A 16181-nucleotide genomic window follows, 5' to 3' on the forward strand; every position below is an offset into this window, starting at 1 on the left:
TGTCATTTCCAAAGGATTCAGATTAGCTTAGCTTGTCAACAGAGTGAGTTGCCACCTAGATTTATATCTTACCCTGCATGGAAGGCAATATATATACAGTACATAGACAAACCCCTTAAAGCTCCCCAAAGTCTCATTCTGTAGTTGAGAGATGTATGGGCAAAGGAGTGGCTTTGCACCTGTGTGATTAGACCTGGCTGAAAGCCCATACTACCTTTCTTACTTTTTTCCACTGAGAAAGAAAACCCTAGATTGATTCTTGCAAAATTTAATTTATGTATTTAAATATTTATAGACTGTAAGTAAAGGTAAAGGGACCCCTGACCATTAGGTCCAGTCGTGTCCGACTCTGGGGTTGCGGCGCTCATCTCACGTTACTGGCCGAGGGAGCCGGCGTACAGCTTCCGGGTCAAGTGGCTAGCATGACAAAGCCACTTCTGGTGAACCAGAGCAGCACACGGAAACGCCGTTTACCTTCCCACCAGAGCAGTACCTATCATCTACTTGCACTTCGAACTGCTAGGTGGGCAGGAGCTGGGACTGAGCAACAGGAGCTCACCCCATCGCAGGGATTTGAACCGCCGACCTTCTGATCAGCAAGCCCTAGGCTCTGTGGTTTAACCCACAGCACCACCTGGGTCTTTCATTTAAAATACTGCAAGACAGTAATAAAAAGTAATTTTCTACAGCAATTTTTATACCTTTCAGAATATATTTTTATGACTAAAATATTTCTTTTAAAAAATCACAATAACCTTTGAATAGCTTTCACTTTGGAAGAACACAACTTACTCCCTTCCCTGAAGAAGTTGCGTTTTAAGTCAAACAGGCTGTACTGTATACAGAATGGAACTGCTGAAAATGAGACTGCATACACACCAAACATTTGAAGTACAATCTCTCTCTCTCTCTCTCTCTCTCTCTCTCTCTCTCTCCCCCTCAAATCTTGGGAATTATAATTTATCCCCAGAGCTACAATTCTCAGCGCCATCAACAAACTATAGTTCCCATGATTATTTGGGGGAAATAATGTACTTTAAATATATGGTGCACACACAGGCTTTGCTAAGAGAAAATGTTAACTTGAATGTATGCTTCTCTTATTGAGCTCTGGTCAGTTTTCAGTAGACAATGTAGCATTGCTTCATGCTCTCTGACTATCAGGCTTGAATTCTGTTCACTAGTACAAATCTAGAAGGTGGTGGTTTTGAGCATTCTCTGTTGCTGAAGAATTCCGTTTGAAAGAGGTGGAATGAATGGAGAATGGCCAACCGCATTAGACAAAGTATCTGAAAATTGGCTTCCTAGCAGATATTAGAGCAGGGGTAGCCAACATGTCCTTGGACTACAGTTCCCATCATCCCTGACTGCTGATCATGTTAGTTGAGTCTGATGTTGTGATCCAACAACATCTGGAGGACACCACATTGACTATTGCTGTGCCAGAGGGAGTACATTAATATTTGTGCATTAAAAGCCTTAGCAGCTCACTGGTTATTAAAACATTGCCTTGCATGATGTGAATGATTGTGGTGGAGCATATAGTGTTGAACTTGAAGGACAGCAGAGACCTAGGTTCAATTCTAAGCCATGAAGTTCACAGGGTGACTTTTAGCAAGTGAGGTTGCTATCTTGTGGACTAACCTGCCTTTTAGGGTTTTGAGGATAAAACAGAATAATGCCATGTTTGCAGCCCAGACTTTCTTGAAGAAAGGGTAGGAACCAGGTCTGACTATTTAAATAATGTGATTTAAGGCACATCAAGTTTCATTATTTCAGTGGGAGAGTTGAACATGTGTTTAACTCTTGTTGATATCAGTGGAATTTTAAAGCTGCTTAACTTTGGCTGCATTATGGCCTGGGCGTGTTTTTTAAAATTTACTTTGTTACTTCTGTGATCTGCCATGGGATGATGGGTCACAGCAGTGGAGGATATTTTGAGGCAATTTGGCACAGCTGGCTTACTACATAATAAATGTACCTTTTGTTTCTCATTTCCCACACAGTCTGTCTTGCTTTCTTCAAGGATGAGCTGCAGTTGTGGAGATATCTTGTGGTAGTTCAAGCGCTTGGAAAGCGCTTTTGAAACATGAAGGCTGCTATTGCTACCTGAAATCTGGTTGCACGAGAGTCACAGGTGCCAGTTTTCTGCACACGCACACAGCATGACTAATAATGAGGAACGACTCTTTATAATCACCCACTCCTTTTCATGTTTTTTCTTTTAAAATAACACTTTTTCCTGTGCTTGAGCACATCTGTCAAAATTCTTTCGAAAAGGACCAGACTGCATTGAAGATCACTCCCTGCAGAAAAGCTGGTCTGTCCCCTGTCCCCCCCCCGCCATGGTCTGAAATCAGTTGGATAGTTGTTGGCTTGTTGGCAACAATCTTGAACATTTATGGTGATTATCTTTAGCTAGGAGCCCAGCATAAAGTGGAAGAACCCTGCCTCAGTTTCTCCCATGCATCATGGAAAACTCTGAGGGGGAGGAGTCTCCCATCCTGCTAGGTGGGAGAAACAGATTCTGTTCCTCCTCTAAGAGGAGAATTCAAAGGAAGGCGAGGGTTCAGCCTCACTTGCACCACATTTTGATGATGCTTGGAAACAGTTCAGTTTTTCCCCCATCACTACAGTGGTACCTCGGTTTAAGAACAGCCCTGTTTACGAACTATTCGGTTTATGAACTCCGCAAAACCGGAAGTAGTGTCCCGGTTTGCAAATTTTACCTTGGTCTAAGAATGGAAGCCGAACGTGGAAGGGCACCGGCGGCGGGAGGCCTCATCAGGGAAAGCGTGCCTCGGTTTAAGAACGGACTTCCGGAACGGATTAAGTTCGAAAACCAAGGTATCACTGTACTGAGTATATCTAAAGTATGGTATGAAATGGAAAAGTGACCTCTTCTTCTCCTACATTCTTTGTGTTCTTTGGGCAGGAGTGGATCTCCGCCACTAAGATATCAGACTTTTGTAACTGAAAATAAACTGTAAGAAGTACTGATTATATGTTAGAATATTACTGTATTAGAATAAAATAAAAAATAAAAAATAAAAAAATTGCTTCCAGTAGCACCTTAGAGACCAGCTAAGTTTGTTCTTGGTATGAGCTTTCGTGTGCATGCACACTTCTTCAGATACACTGAAACAGAAGTCACCAGACCCTTATATATAGTGAGAGAGTGGGGAGGGGTATTACTCAGAAGGGTGGTGGGAATGGGTGATTGGCTGATAGGTGTGGAAAACCTGTTGACGACTGTTAACAACTGCAATTGGTCTTACAGGAAAAAGCAAGGGGTGAGATGGCTAAAGATAGCTTTGTCATGTATAATGAGATAAGAATCCAATGTCTTTGTTCAGACCAGGTCTCTCCACGGTTTTAAGTTTGGTAATGAGTTGCAATTCAGCAACTTCTCTTTCCAGTCTATTTCTGAAATTCCTTTGTAGTAAGACAGCTACTTTGAGATCTTGTATAGAATGTCCTGGGAGATTGAAGTGTTCTCCTACTGGTTTCTCTGTCTTGTGATTCCTGATATCAGATTTATGTCCATTATGTTTCTCTGTCTTGTGATACCTGTAACTATTATTAGAATAGTGTGGTTTCCCCAGTCATATAGCTATTGGATGTTCCATTGGATGTTCTGTTGGTTATAGCTTCAGATTCTAAAAGCAAATGAGTTGCTTCCAGCTCGTGTATTTCTCCCACCACACGGCCCCCCTCCCCCTTAGTTCCATAAACTCATTCCCTGTGTCCCCTACCCTACCTTATAATAAGGCATTATTCAGAAAAGCTGTTTGCACGACCCACTAAGGAAAATAATAACACAATAAAATTCAACAGTAGTAATTAATTGCACATGTAAGTCAAAATCCTATTTAAATTGTTTAGTTTAATTAATTTGACAAAAGTGATGAACTTGATCTAATGAAACCAGCTTTTCAAAATCTGATAGTCATTCACACCTCCAGCAGCTTCTGTCGCCCCCTTGCCTCTTAGTGCCCCCACCCGTAATCCTGCTGCTCCCCAGGAAGCTGTACCCCCCACTTTGGGAACCCCTGCTGTACTACATATTTTTCTTGCTGCTCCTTAACTCGTTGAGTTGTAGCGCCAGTCCTGTGTGCCTGCCTGCTTGTAAGGCTCACTTCTGTTCCCTTTGTGACAAGGTGATGATCTGATTGGAATAATTGGAGAGAGGTGGGCTTATCCTCAGCATGGGCATTGTGTTACCTCCATTGCAGAGGGAAGCTTAGCACTATAGGGATGCTGTGGGTTCCAAGGAGACAGAAACAAACTGCTTTCTGTGCGTATGTGGGGCCTTTTTGTGCAGAGATGGCTGTGTGTACAGCATGGATGAACATCAACAGAGAATTCAGGATCCTAAAACCTTCCTCTGTGTGCCACTAATTAGGCCATTAATGTGATCGTTTTCCTCTGCATAAAGGAGGCGGTTATGGGAGTATAGGCACCGCTGTGCCATTTGCCTCTAATGCTGATCAGTACTTAATCTGTGTGAACTGTTGCTGCTGAATGAAATTGTTGACTCACAGCAGAGTTAAAACCAAAGTTTGAAGTGGGTTTCAGGTTGAAACAAAACCTGGTTGCCACTGATGTAACACACTGTCCGCATAACTGCTTCATTGTGGTTAAAATAATCCATGGAATGGAATGGGGGAACTGAGCCAGGAGCACACAGCAATCTTCCAATCTCCTAACCATGATAAGAACGAGTGATGTTATACCTGCACAAGAGACAGGTTCCCACATATTGAAATCAGAAGTTGTCACATCCTGGAAATAATAGAGAATTAGTGAACTGCAAAATGTTGCCATGTGGGGCTTTGGCGAAGGTTGTTTTTATCTCTCAAAACATGCAAAGAATAGTCAGCTCATGTTCTTCTCTCCAACCCAAAACTAATTACACCACCCAATGTTAAGATACTTACGAACAACAGGCTACATTTGATTAAAAAAAAATGTTGTAATAGGGATGGGGGAGAACCTTTCATATGTGTTGTTGTTGTTTTTGTTCAGTTGTTCAGTCGTGTCTGACTCTTCGTGACCCCATGGACCAGAGCACGCCAGGCACACCTATCCTCCAATGCCTCCTGCAGTTTGGCCAAACTCATGCTAGTCGCTTCGAGAACATTGTCCAACCATCTCGTCTTCTGTCGTCCCCTTCTCCTTGTGCCCTCCATCTTTCCCAACATCAGGGTCTTTTCTAGGGAGTCTTCTCTTCTCATGAGGTGGCCAAAGTACTGGAGCCTCAACTTCAGGATCTGTCCTTCCTGTGAGCACTCAGGGCTGATTTCTTTAAGGATGGATAAGTTTGATCTTTTTGCAGTCTGTGGGACTCTCAAGAGTCTCCTCCATAACCATAATCCAAAAGCATCAATTCTTTGGCGATCAGTCTTCTTTTGATGGGTGTGGGTTTGCATATGTTTGAAATAAAAACACCACTTGGAAGTTCTAATACAGGTCATTATTTTTAATTTTACAGCTGTGCATGATTTCACATTATTTTTTCTTTCCCCCCCTCCCAAAAAAGAGGAAATGGCATGAGGCAGTCTAGAGCAGTGAGAGGGGGCATTACCATGCTGTGGTGAAAAGATGAGGCCAATATGAATTTGTAAAAAATATTGATGCCAGGGCTTAAGCCTACCTGAACCATGCTTATCAGTTCTGCAAGATCAACATTGGTGCATGAGAAGCTGCGGCTTACAAGTCCTTAGGAGTCGTGTGCTGCATACTTGGATGAAACTGTTCTGCAATGTTATTTCACATATCTAAATTCCACCCCCCACCCCAATTCAGGGAAGCCTATATTGCCTCCTCTCTCTATTGGACTTCCAATATGGCAAAGGCTTTACTATTCTGCAGGCCAAACGTATCTCTTCTGTCCTGAGGTACGGTGTTATTGCTGAATTGCTCTTAGTTTTTCAGCTGGCTGCCTGTTTTTACCATTTCTTTGATTATGCATGTATTTGTGTTTTAATCATTTTCTTATTAACTACTTGGGCTTCTTTCGACAAGTGGAGTATACATATATCGTAAATTGAAATAAAACATTGCCAACCACATGTTAGAAGATAGCTGTTCAGAGGTGGTGTGGTAGCTGAGGGCGTGAAATCCACAAATCAGCTCTTTCAAGAAGGCTGCCTTGGCCTGCCTGTTGCAGTCAGCACTTGCCTTGTGGGAATGGATACAAGCCTGCCTTACGGAGCTGCTGTAAGGATTATGGAGCTAGTGTTTATGAAACTTTTGGAAAATTTAAAGTGCAATGTCAAAGTTAAGTATCATAACAGGAGTCAGCTCAGATACAGAGGTGAAGCCCTACTCAAGTGTTAGGCCCCTGGATGAGAGCAGGCGCATGTTTCCTTTTAAACAATTTTCTGTCCCTTCGGCAAAAAGATTTTGTTAGCGACTGTCAAGAGGTGTGATCTTCTACTCTGTTTAAGATTTGATGACTCCCTCCACGCTGATTTGCGTTCTCAGTCCATTAGATCTATGCACAGCAGTAGGAGGCAAAGCAGATAAATAAGCCTGACCTTGTCCTATAACAATGAACCTGTGTGCAGAGGTAGCATCCCAGAGAAAAGGGCCCTGAATAAGTACTGTAACATGCTTGTGTTTTGTAGGTAGCAACTTTTGCAGTGGAAACATTCCAATAGGCCTTGGAAGTTTTCCTGAAGCTGAGAAGTCAAGGGAACCTCTTCTGTTATATCTATCTATCTATCTATCTATCTATCTATCAGACTTGGTGAAAAATTAAGCTAAGATTAAAAAAACAAAAACAATCTAGGATCAAAGTACATAATGGAAAGTCTGTGGGATCTTGATGCCTGTGCTTCTAGGCCAGGGGCCATCTGCGCCGGTCATTTATTTTTGCTGAGCCTGAACAAAAATGAAAACAGGACCAGCTCCTCCCCGTGAGCAGTTCCAACCAGTGAGAGGAAATGGAAGCAGCCGTGCAACAGGCACACACAGTTTCAGATCATTAGCATTTGACCCTTTTTGTTGGCTTCCGGCAGGCAGAAAGAAGCTAGGGGTGATGATGGGCTGCTTCTCTTTTTTCAATACTCAGGGTTTTAGGGGTCCCCCCCCCTCCATCTGCTTGGACATGACTGTTCTTTTTTCCATGGAAATATTGTGAAGAAGCTAAAGCTTGGGGTGGAATCCTGCTGATAATGGCAGAGCAAATTTGAAAAGCACTTTCTGCTTCTCCCTCCCCCAGATACACAGCAGAGGTTGCGAATAGCTATGCCGCCTAGTGCATTTTTGTTTGACTGTCAGCTTCTTCCAGCTGGCATGGGGGGCTCCTCGTTACAGTGTCTCTCATTCTGAAATTTGGGAGTATCCCGTGGAGAATTAATTAGTTCCGTGTTGCTCGCTCTTCTGTGAGAATTGAGCTGAGGCTGAGGAGAGTAGGCAGGAGGAGCAGGGATATGGCCCCTCTGAAGCCTTGCGTCAGGGATGTGGAGGTTAAGAAGCAGATGAGCCTAGGAAGCTGCCTTATGCTGAGTGAGACCTTTGGTCCATCTAACTCAGTGTTGTTTACACTGACCGTCAACTACTCCTGAATTTCTGACTAGGATCTCCCTCATCCTTGCCTGAAGATGCCAGGGATTAAGACTAGGACCTTCCATATACACAGAAGATGCTGTGCCACTGAGGTGTGGCCCTTTCCCAAATGGGCCATAAACAGATGCTGTTGGACTACAGCTCCTGTCAACCTCAGCCAACATGACCAGAGGCCAGGGATGATGGGAGTTGTGGCCTTCCAGGTATTGCTGCAGTTTGTAAGTTTCCCACCTCTGCTTTAAGCTAACCAGAAAAGCACTGTTGCGTCCCCATGACATTTGGAGTTTCTGGTAGGAAATACGAGGGGCTTTTCTCTTTGGAACCCCAGAGAATTTTCATACGAAGCTGTGTTCTGGAAGAGGTGCCGCCTAATGTGAGCAAGTCCCCTGCTTTCTTTTTGACTGGGCCTCTTAGTTGTTTCTGCTTCTCTGTTCCGTCTGTAGTTTTAGCAAGTTAAATTGATATTTGTACTGTTCCTACATTTTTGTTATCAAGTTACATAAGCCGCCCTGAGGGCACTCTGGGGCCATATGGCGGGGGTATCAGTATAATAAACGATAAAGGAGAAATGGGATAAAAGGCACTTTGCTGCTGTTTTCAGTTCTGCTGTTGAGTGCCTGTGTCTGATCTTAATGCCATTAATGGAAACCTGCCATCAAAAGGCATAATGAAGAGTACCGAGAGAAAAATTAAATTGTTTTCTTCTGCCCATGGAAAATGTATGCAATTCCCGTAGCGTTAAAGTGCAAATATAAAGACAATTCCTCTCAAAAATATGACATGGAAAAGGGCTGGAGAAAATGGAAGCTGTTACGAATAAGGACCAGTTCACAGAACATATTTTGTCTACATATGAGCAGTCAGATTCATTTCCAGCCACATGCTTTCAATGGACAAACGTAATGTGTGATCATACAGCTGGCACCAAGTCCCTTAATTATGGCAGCACTTATTTCAGTCACTGTGGTTGTAGGAATCACTGCTAATTCTCTCCATGATTCCCCCCCCTCACCTTTTACATTACATTTGCATGAATGGTGGGGAGGGTTGTTGCTGTTATTGATGTTAATTTTTTGTATCTTTATTTTAGATCTTACGATTTATGTGGAAATAGTTCACCTTGGTTGTATATTTTTTGATACTTTGTTTATTGTTTGTGATCACTTTTGTTATGCTGTAATTATGCATTTTGTTCCTGTTGTAAGCCTCATTGGGTGTGGTTTGACCTATGGAAAGGCAGCATACAAATAAAATTATGTCTGTATGCATACAAGAAGTGATCAGGACTTGTAGCAACAGCATCAAAAAAGTATTTTATAAACCTCCTTCCTTGTCTCTAGACAATTTAAATAAAAAATAGCTTTAAAAACAATTACATCTGATAACTGAAGATAGGTGTGTGTGTGTGTTCTGTATTGTTTTTAAACATAAGGCAGCCATGTTGAAAGCCCTGCTGATTGTCGAAATAACTGGGTAATACGTAAGTAATGTGAATTGGCCCCCAGAACTTCTATGAAATTGCCCAGCAATGACAGTTAATTTCCAACATTGATAATCATTCTTCATTGTTGAGAGAGAGAGAGAGAGCTTCATCATAATGCACGGAAGAGCAAAGCAGGCATTCTGTGTCGCTAGTAGTAGCCCTTTTTTGTGTGCAAAGTGTTTATCTCATTTTGTCTTTTTTGCATTGGCCATGTGAAGGGCTAAGTTAGTCAAGACAGGGAGGGGTGGGGTTTGAAGCCTGTCCAAACTCTGCACTCTTTATCATCTGTACTGTTCTGGCAATGTATTTTAAAGCAAACTACCAAGCATTGATTTAACTGGGCCTAAATAATGAATATCCATTTCTTGCTTCGTGCACGTGCTTCACTTTGCCTGCTCATTGTTTACATAATTCCTTAAAAGGGCTCTAATAAGAGGGCTTTAATCCCCTTCAGGACTTCTGGGTGGGTGTTGAGGGCTGTCCACATTCCTGTAATGGCAGCAGTCTGCAACTAGCTGGGTCTTGTATCAGCAGAAGAACCTGAATAGACCGCTGACCTTGACTACCAGGTGCCTTTGCTGTAGCTGCTTTTGCTTTGCTCCAGAGGCTCTTGCGTCATCATGCTGTGATGCTGTTAACTGTGCCATGGTGTCAAGTAGCATTAATGGCAAATAGTTGTGTTAAGGGTGGGGGTGAGGAGTTCATCCAATATTCATGTGGTTTATATCCAATTCTCTTCTCTTTCAGGCCGCTGTGTTTTGAGGGAACCTTGAACCGGGGTTGACCAGAAGATGACTGAGTACAAGCTGGTGGTAGTTGGGGCAGGAGGCGTAGGGAAAAGTGCTTTGACCATTCAGCTTATCCAGAACCATTTTGTTGATGAGTATGATCCCACGATAGAGGTAAGCAACCTGCTCGTGTTCAAAACGAACCCGTAGACATTTATTTTTAATCTCCCCCGCTTTTCAGCCTTGGTTGTCTTTGCATCCAGCATGGACTCCTACGAAAGCGGTCAAATACAAAGCTTAACCCAACTTCAGAAGCAATTTGTAGATGAGAAGCAAAAGCGCTCCTTCCTTGCACAGTGGCAGGTCCTCAATGGAATAATAAGCTCAGTAGGAGAGATGCTGTGGAGGAGACACAAAGTCAATTTGAAATCAATCCTACCTGAAAGAGAATGGCTGGTAAAAAAAATATTCACGAGCCACAATGAGCTCCACCATTTTTTGAGCTAGTAGTGACTTTAATTATTGCCATGCTTTCTCCTTATGGATAAGGTACTAGCCCAGAGAGTTTGTAAACCTGAGTCACCTCTGGTGCAAGTTTTCTATGTTAATCTACACATTCATTAAATTCACAAGACAGTCATTCTGAAACAGTACAACTCCAGGTTGCCAGTGGTAGATTGCAAGGGTTTTTTAATGGTCTCCATAGGAAAAATCTCTGCATGTGAGAAATCAGGGAGGGGTGTTTGTGTGTTTGCAGTGGTGGGTATTGTGATTGTCCCTTTCACCTGCAGCCATTGATCTTGGCATACTGTTCATAAAACACGTATGGTTGGTTGACTGACCAAACCCAAAGAGTGCTCATCATGGAAAAAAGTGGTGTTATTCAATGAACGACTTGGATGAATTTATGATTGAGGGGATGCTCATCAGATTTGCAGATGATGCCAAACTGGGAGGGGTAGCCAGTGCCACAGAAGACAGAATTGGGATTCAAGATGACCTAAACAGATTAGATAAGCTATACTGATGGCTTCAAATTATAAGAAAGGAGATTCCAACTAAACATCAGGAAGAACTTACTGGTGGCAAGAGCTATTCGACAATGGCTCCCTCAGAAGATGGTGACCTATCCTTTCTTGGATGTTTTTAAGCAGAGGTTGGATGGCCATCTGTCATGGATGCCTTAGTTGAGATTACTGCATTGCTGAGGGTTGGACTTGATTGCAGGCAGTTGGACTCAGGGTCCCCTCAAATTCTACGATTCTATGAGATACACACCCACACCCACTTAGGTGGAATCTTAAATAAATACATCTTTATATACACACCCACTCATACCTCCAAACCCTACACACACACACACATGTACATGTGTATGCCACATACATGTGTGCACACCTGCATATAACCTCTGGGCTTCCTTCAGCAATCTCATGTGGTGTCTGCCCCTGATTTTCCTTGCAAAGAGAGAAGTTGAAAGATGGCTTTTGCATCACCCTGCTCAGAGCCGTCTCATCCATAGAGGCCGGTGGTGCGGCGCGCCAGGGCGCAGGGCACCCCAGGGGCGCCCCCGTGAGCCCGTTGGCATACCGGGCTCCCCCTCCCCAACCCGCCTCCGCCCCCACGGGCAGGCGGGCACTCGCGCGCCGACGGGCGGGCGGGCGGGCTGTAAGCCGCCCGCCCTCGCCTCCCGGAGCCCCAGCTGGAGCGCTGAAGCGGCGCGGAGCTTTGCGCGACCTTCCAGCACTCCAGCTGGGGCTCTGGGAGGCGAGGGCGGCCGGCTTGCAGCCCGCCCGCCCGCCGGCTTGCAGCCCGCCCTCCCGCCGGTGCGCGAGCGCCCGTCCGCCCGCCCCTCATCCTCCGCCCGCCGGAGCGCGGGCGCCCGCTCCAACGCCACGCCTCTCATCCCCCGCTTGCCCACCCCCCCTCCCGAGGGGCAGCCAGCGCGGGAGGGAGGCGGGCGGAGAGGCGGCAGGCTGGGGGCGCCGAGGGATCGCTGCGCCAGGGCGGCAGATCCCTCCAAGACGGGCCTGACCCTGCTACAGAATGTTTCCCTCCATAACGTTGAGGGGCTAAAGTGTTATATAATCCAGAAGCTCTCTTTCTCCTCCTCCTCCCCCTCCACCCACCATAGGTATCTGGAGAAGAATCATTGGGGGTGCAATAAAATGGGAACAAAGAAACCTGGGAGTTTGAGTTCTTATAAAGAAATTCTGCTAATGCAGAATTAAGTGAGAATTGGTGACTTGTGTGAGGCCTCTTGCATTCATTCACATTTGCCAAGGTCATTCCACCAGTATTTAAGGATTCCAAAGGTGCTTAACTTTCAAAGCTAAGCAGATGAGAACAAATAGAGCAAGTTTTCTGTTGTATCAACTTGGAGTTATCAATAAGCCCAGACAACTTCCTTCCCATATTAGATTTACTGTATTTTGTCTATTAAGTTTTTCGGTTTTTCATTCAGCCGCTTCATTTCCCAGACCTTAAATATGGTACTCAAAACCTGAGGCCTCATCAGCATTTTTAAAGTTCTAATTGTTCATTTAATGAGGTGTTGATATCAATAGTGTAAAGCAGCACATCTCTCACATTTTCAGAATTTGTACTTATAGAACTGATTTATATAGACCATCTCAGAGATGATCTCATCAGCAGACTTTCCATTCTTTACAACCTTTGGCCCTTTTGCTGTTGGGGTGGGGGAATGTATTCTTTTTCTTCAGATTTGGAACTTTCTTCAGCTGTTGGAGCATTATTAAAGTTTGCTTTTTGACTAAGAGAAGCATTAAAATACTTTTTTTTTTTGTAGGGAGTTTGTTTTGCTTCCTCTGTGTCTCCCAGTTTAGCTTTCTCTTCTCTTATTTTGCTTTTATTTACTACTTGCAGTTCTTCCAGTATAATGAAAACATGCTGAGTAAAGCAGTGTTTTTCAACCTTTTTTGGGCAAAGGCACACTTGTTTCATTGAAAAAATCTCGAGGCACACCACCATTAGAAAATGTTAAAAAATGTTAAAAAATTTAACTCTGTGCCTATATTGACTATATATAAAGTAATTTTTCAATTTTTCCCACGGCACACTAGTGTGCCGCGGAACAGTGGTTGAAAAACACTGGAGTAAAGCTTCTTCATATAACCCCAACTGCTGCCTAGCATCAGGCATTTTGATTAGGGGAAGGAGGGAGGGAATGGGGTGGGCACTGTGACACAGTCACTGACTATGCTGCTTTAAGTTCCGGTGTCACAGCAGCATTGGGAAACTGGATCTAGCTGGTGGGCTGATTCCTTTATCTCCCCTGGGGGCCAGGTTTAACATCAGGTGACATGTTTTTGCCTGTGTGGGTTAGCAGCTGATTGTCTGGGCTTGCAAAGCACCTCCCTTGGAGCTGTGCAGGCCCCAACTGTCAGTTGATTGGCAACGCCTGCAAGCCCTCCTTTGGCCCAGTTGTGTCTTTATTTCTCCCACCCAAGTGTAGGGCAGGTGGTTTGACGAAAGCAACCTCATGGCCCAAATTGGGGAGGCTTTTGGTCTCAGAATATAACATCTGGTGTAAGGCAGGTGGGTGTGACTTGGCCAAAACTACCTTGTGGGCCTGATTACTTCTGCAGATTGGAGCTTCCCCCAGGGATCTTATCTTCCTTATGAGCTCCTTGACTGGCGTGAGCTGATGTTCCTTTTTGGTTTGTTTTTAAAACATCTGTGCTCTTGCTGCGCTTCCAAGCAGTCTAATCATTCGCAGGATTCCAAGGCAGGATTCTCCTACCATGTTGAATCCCAGTTAGTTTTTTAACTGCAAAAATGGTGGCTGAGAAGAACTGGAGGTCATTCCAAATGGATCTGGCTAATAATGACAAAATTGACAAACTGGATACGTGTGCATGTTCACTCAAAAATAAGTCCCTTTTTGTGAATTGATACATACTCCCAGGTAACTGCAGAGGATTGCAGCCTTACTCAGTTATTTTTGGAATAAAAAAGTGCACTGCATATGCATTGGTTCTGTTTTCCTTGTGAGAAGTTGATGTAAATGCAAACATGCAATTATTATGCAATTACATTATGATGTGAATTATGCAATTATATTATGATTTAAATGCAAACATCTTCTACGGAAACAATTAACAGGATAAGGCTATCATGTAATTAGTGATCTAGCAATATGGGATATGCCTGCAAATGATTGTCTTGTGCATTGTATAATTGAATATTTCAGGTGCAGCTGCAGAATCCTGAGAACCTTTACTTAATTAAAAAAAAGACCACGTTTCTAGCCTTTTGGTTGTGAAGAACGCTTTGAAAACATGCTCATTTAGTCTGCTTACAGATTAAGGGCTGGTTGTGCAATGACTGGGAGCTAAACTTGTGAACTGTTTTATGTGGTGTGTGTAATCTGTGTTAGAAAAAGTTTCACACGATCACATCATTAGGTACTGAACCAGTTGACAAATGAATGTGCAGGTGGGAACTTGCCCTTAGAAGCCAGAAAGGGTCTGTGAAGGTTTCTATACTGTGATCTAATTTGATATCCCTTATTTTGATTGTGGGGATTGGGGTATTCCTTTGGAGAGGTTTCCTCCCATCTCTCAAAAGTAGATGTACGCACCCTCGGACTGAGCCACACTGAAGCAAGCTGCATCTGTATACAAAGATGGGAACACAGTGCTGGAGCAACCAAAGAGACCATTTCCATTACGCTTCTGAAAAGCCATTGGGGAGGCAGCTGATACATTATTGATGGGGTTATATAAATGCCTCTCTCTCCCCCTCTCTCATGAAAGAGTGAGATGCCAGTCACCTTGAAAGCAGCTGGCATCAAGCCAAGCAATCACTCCATGTTCTTGGGCTTTTCAGTTATTGTTCTGTCTCCCAGGTCCCCCTTGGAGAGTTGGTTACTAGGGTGGTCACAGTGAAGCATATCTTAGACTTGCATTGGTAGTAGTCTGGGCAGTTTCTGAATATTTAAAGAGTGGAGTGTGGGGTTCAGCAGTTCATTATATATATACCTTTGTTTTATGTCAGAACAATAACACTCTAGTGAATTAATACGTCTGCTTCTGGTTTGCAAAGGAATTTGGAGGCCCCTTCTTAATGTTTGACTCTTTTTGGAGGTCAAGCCGTTTACTTCCTTGCCCCTTGGTTTTCCTCCTGGAGCAAGGGGCAGCTAGGCACAGTGTACATTATTCAGATAGTTCTGGGGTAGCGAGGCATATGGTGGAAGTGTGTGTGTGCCTTATCCGGGGTGTTGCTGTGTTCTGCTGCTGCCTTCTTCCCTCAGCTCTAGCAAGCACAGTTTCACTTTTCAGGCTGCTAGACAGAAAGTTGAAACCCAGAACCTCCAAGGTAGTGTACTAAAGGAGGAAAAGGAGATCGCATAGAAGCCGAATGAATTTATTTGCTGTGGAAGATAAGGGCAGATGAACTGTGCGTGAACTCACTTTTTCAGGGAGTCCATAGCCCTTCAAAAGTTGTCATCACAGAAGTTCCCGGCAAATTACTGAGGTCTTTCTCAGAACAGCTAATGCCATGAATGAGTTGGGATTGTTAAAACCGTTGGGTTTTTTAGGGACAATTCTCTCAGAATTTGAGAGAAAATGGGTTCTTGGCCTTTGGGAATGGAAGGAAGCCTTTCCAGTCAGTGTATTTTATAGCCATGCAGAATGGAATGCTAGAATAGACCTATTGGGTGTTCTCATAGGTGTGACTTAGTCATGATGTGCTGTATTGTGGATATAGGCACACAGAAAATGCTAATGCTGCACACGAACTCCATTCAGGGCTTGCCCATGGTATATTTACTCACTGGCTTGTATGTGGTGTGACCACAGGAGATGATTGTGACTCTCCCTTGAGTAAAGCTGCTTTTAGAAGGATTGGTATACACTAAATAAAGCTAAGAAAATAGGTGTGTTAAGGCTGGGCAGCTCTGGTGTCAAAGGCATACCTTGTCTGTCAGGAGGCAGCGCTGTCAGTTCCAAGAACAGGGCCTTGGCTGTATTAGCTGCTACTCTGGCACCAGAGGTGTCACCTCTTCAAATGTTCCTCTTTCCATTTTAAGAGACTGGCTTTAACCAGCAGGGTAACTGATTCAAAATACACTCAGACTGAAAAGGCTTCCTGACCTGTTAACACCCTCCTGCTCTTTAAATTCAGGTGTAAGAATTGCTTACTGCTAGATAAAAAGTCCATACCCCCCTCCTGCCACCAGGAAGTTTAAAGCCAGGCCCACCAACAACCTTAGACCTGTGAGATGGTTCCTTTGGAGGAAAAGAACATAACAGCTATAGTATTATGTTCAATAACAGTCCTCCCTTTCTGCTAATTTCCCCTTGCTTACTGTGTGATTCTCTTTATTATTGAAGGTACTGATGCTTGCAGGCTAACAGAATATGCCCTGC

General features: G+C 43.8%; 1 protein-coding gene across 2 annotated transcripts in view; it reads left to right on the forward strand.

Annotated features, from left to right (window-relative positions):
* Positions 1-16181, forward strand: part of HRAS (HRas proto-oncogene, GTPase) — a 46207-nt gene that overhangs the window by 19715 nt on the left and 10311 nt on the right. For both annotated transcript variants that reach the window (XM_033156010.1, XM_033156019.1), the window contains exon 2: positions 9806-9960. In XM_033156010.1, the coding sequence (XP_033011901.1) occupies positions 9850-9960 (111 nt within the window). In that variant the 5' untranslated portion in view covers positions 9806-9849. The remainder of the gene's footprint in view (positions 1-9805; positions 9961-16181) is intronic.

The sequence above is a fragment of the Lacerta agilis genome, chromosome 1, assembly GCF_009819535.1.
Source record: "Lacerta agilis isolate rLacAgi1 chromosome 1, rLacAgi1.pri, whole genome shotgun sequence".
NCBI lineage: Eukaryota > Metazoa > Chordata > Lepidosauria > Squamata > Lacertidae > Lacerta > Lacerta agilis.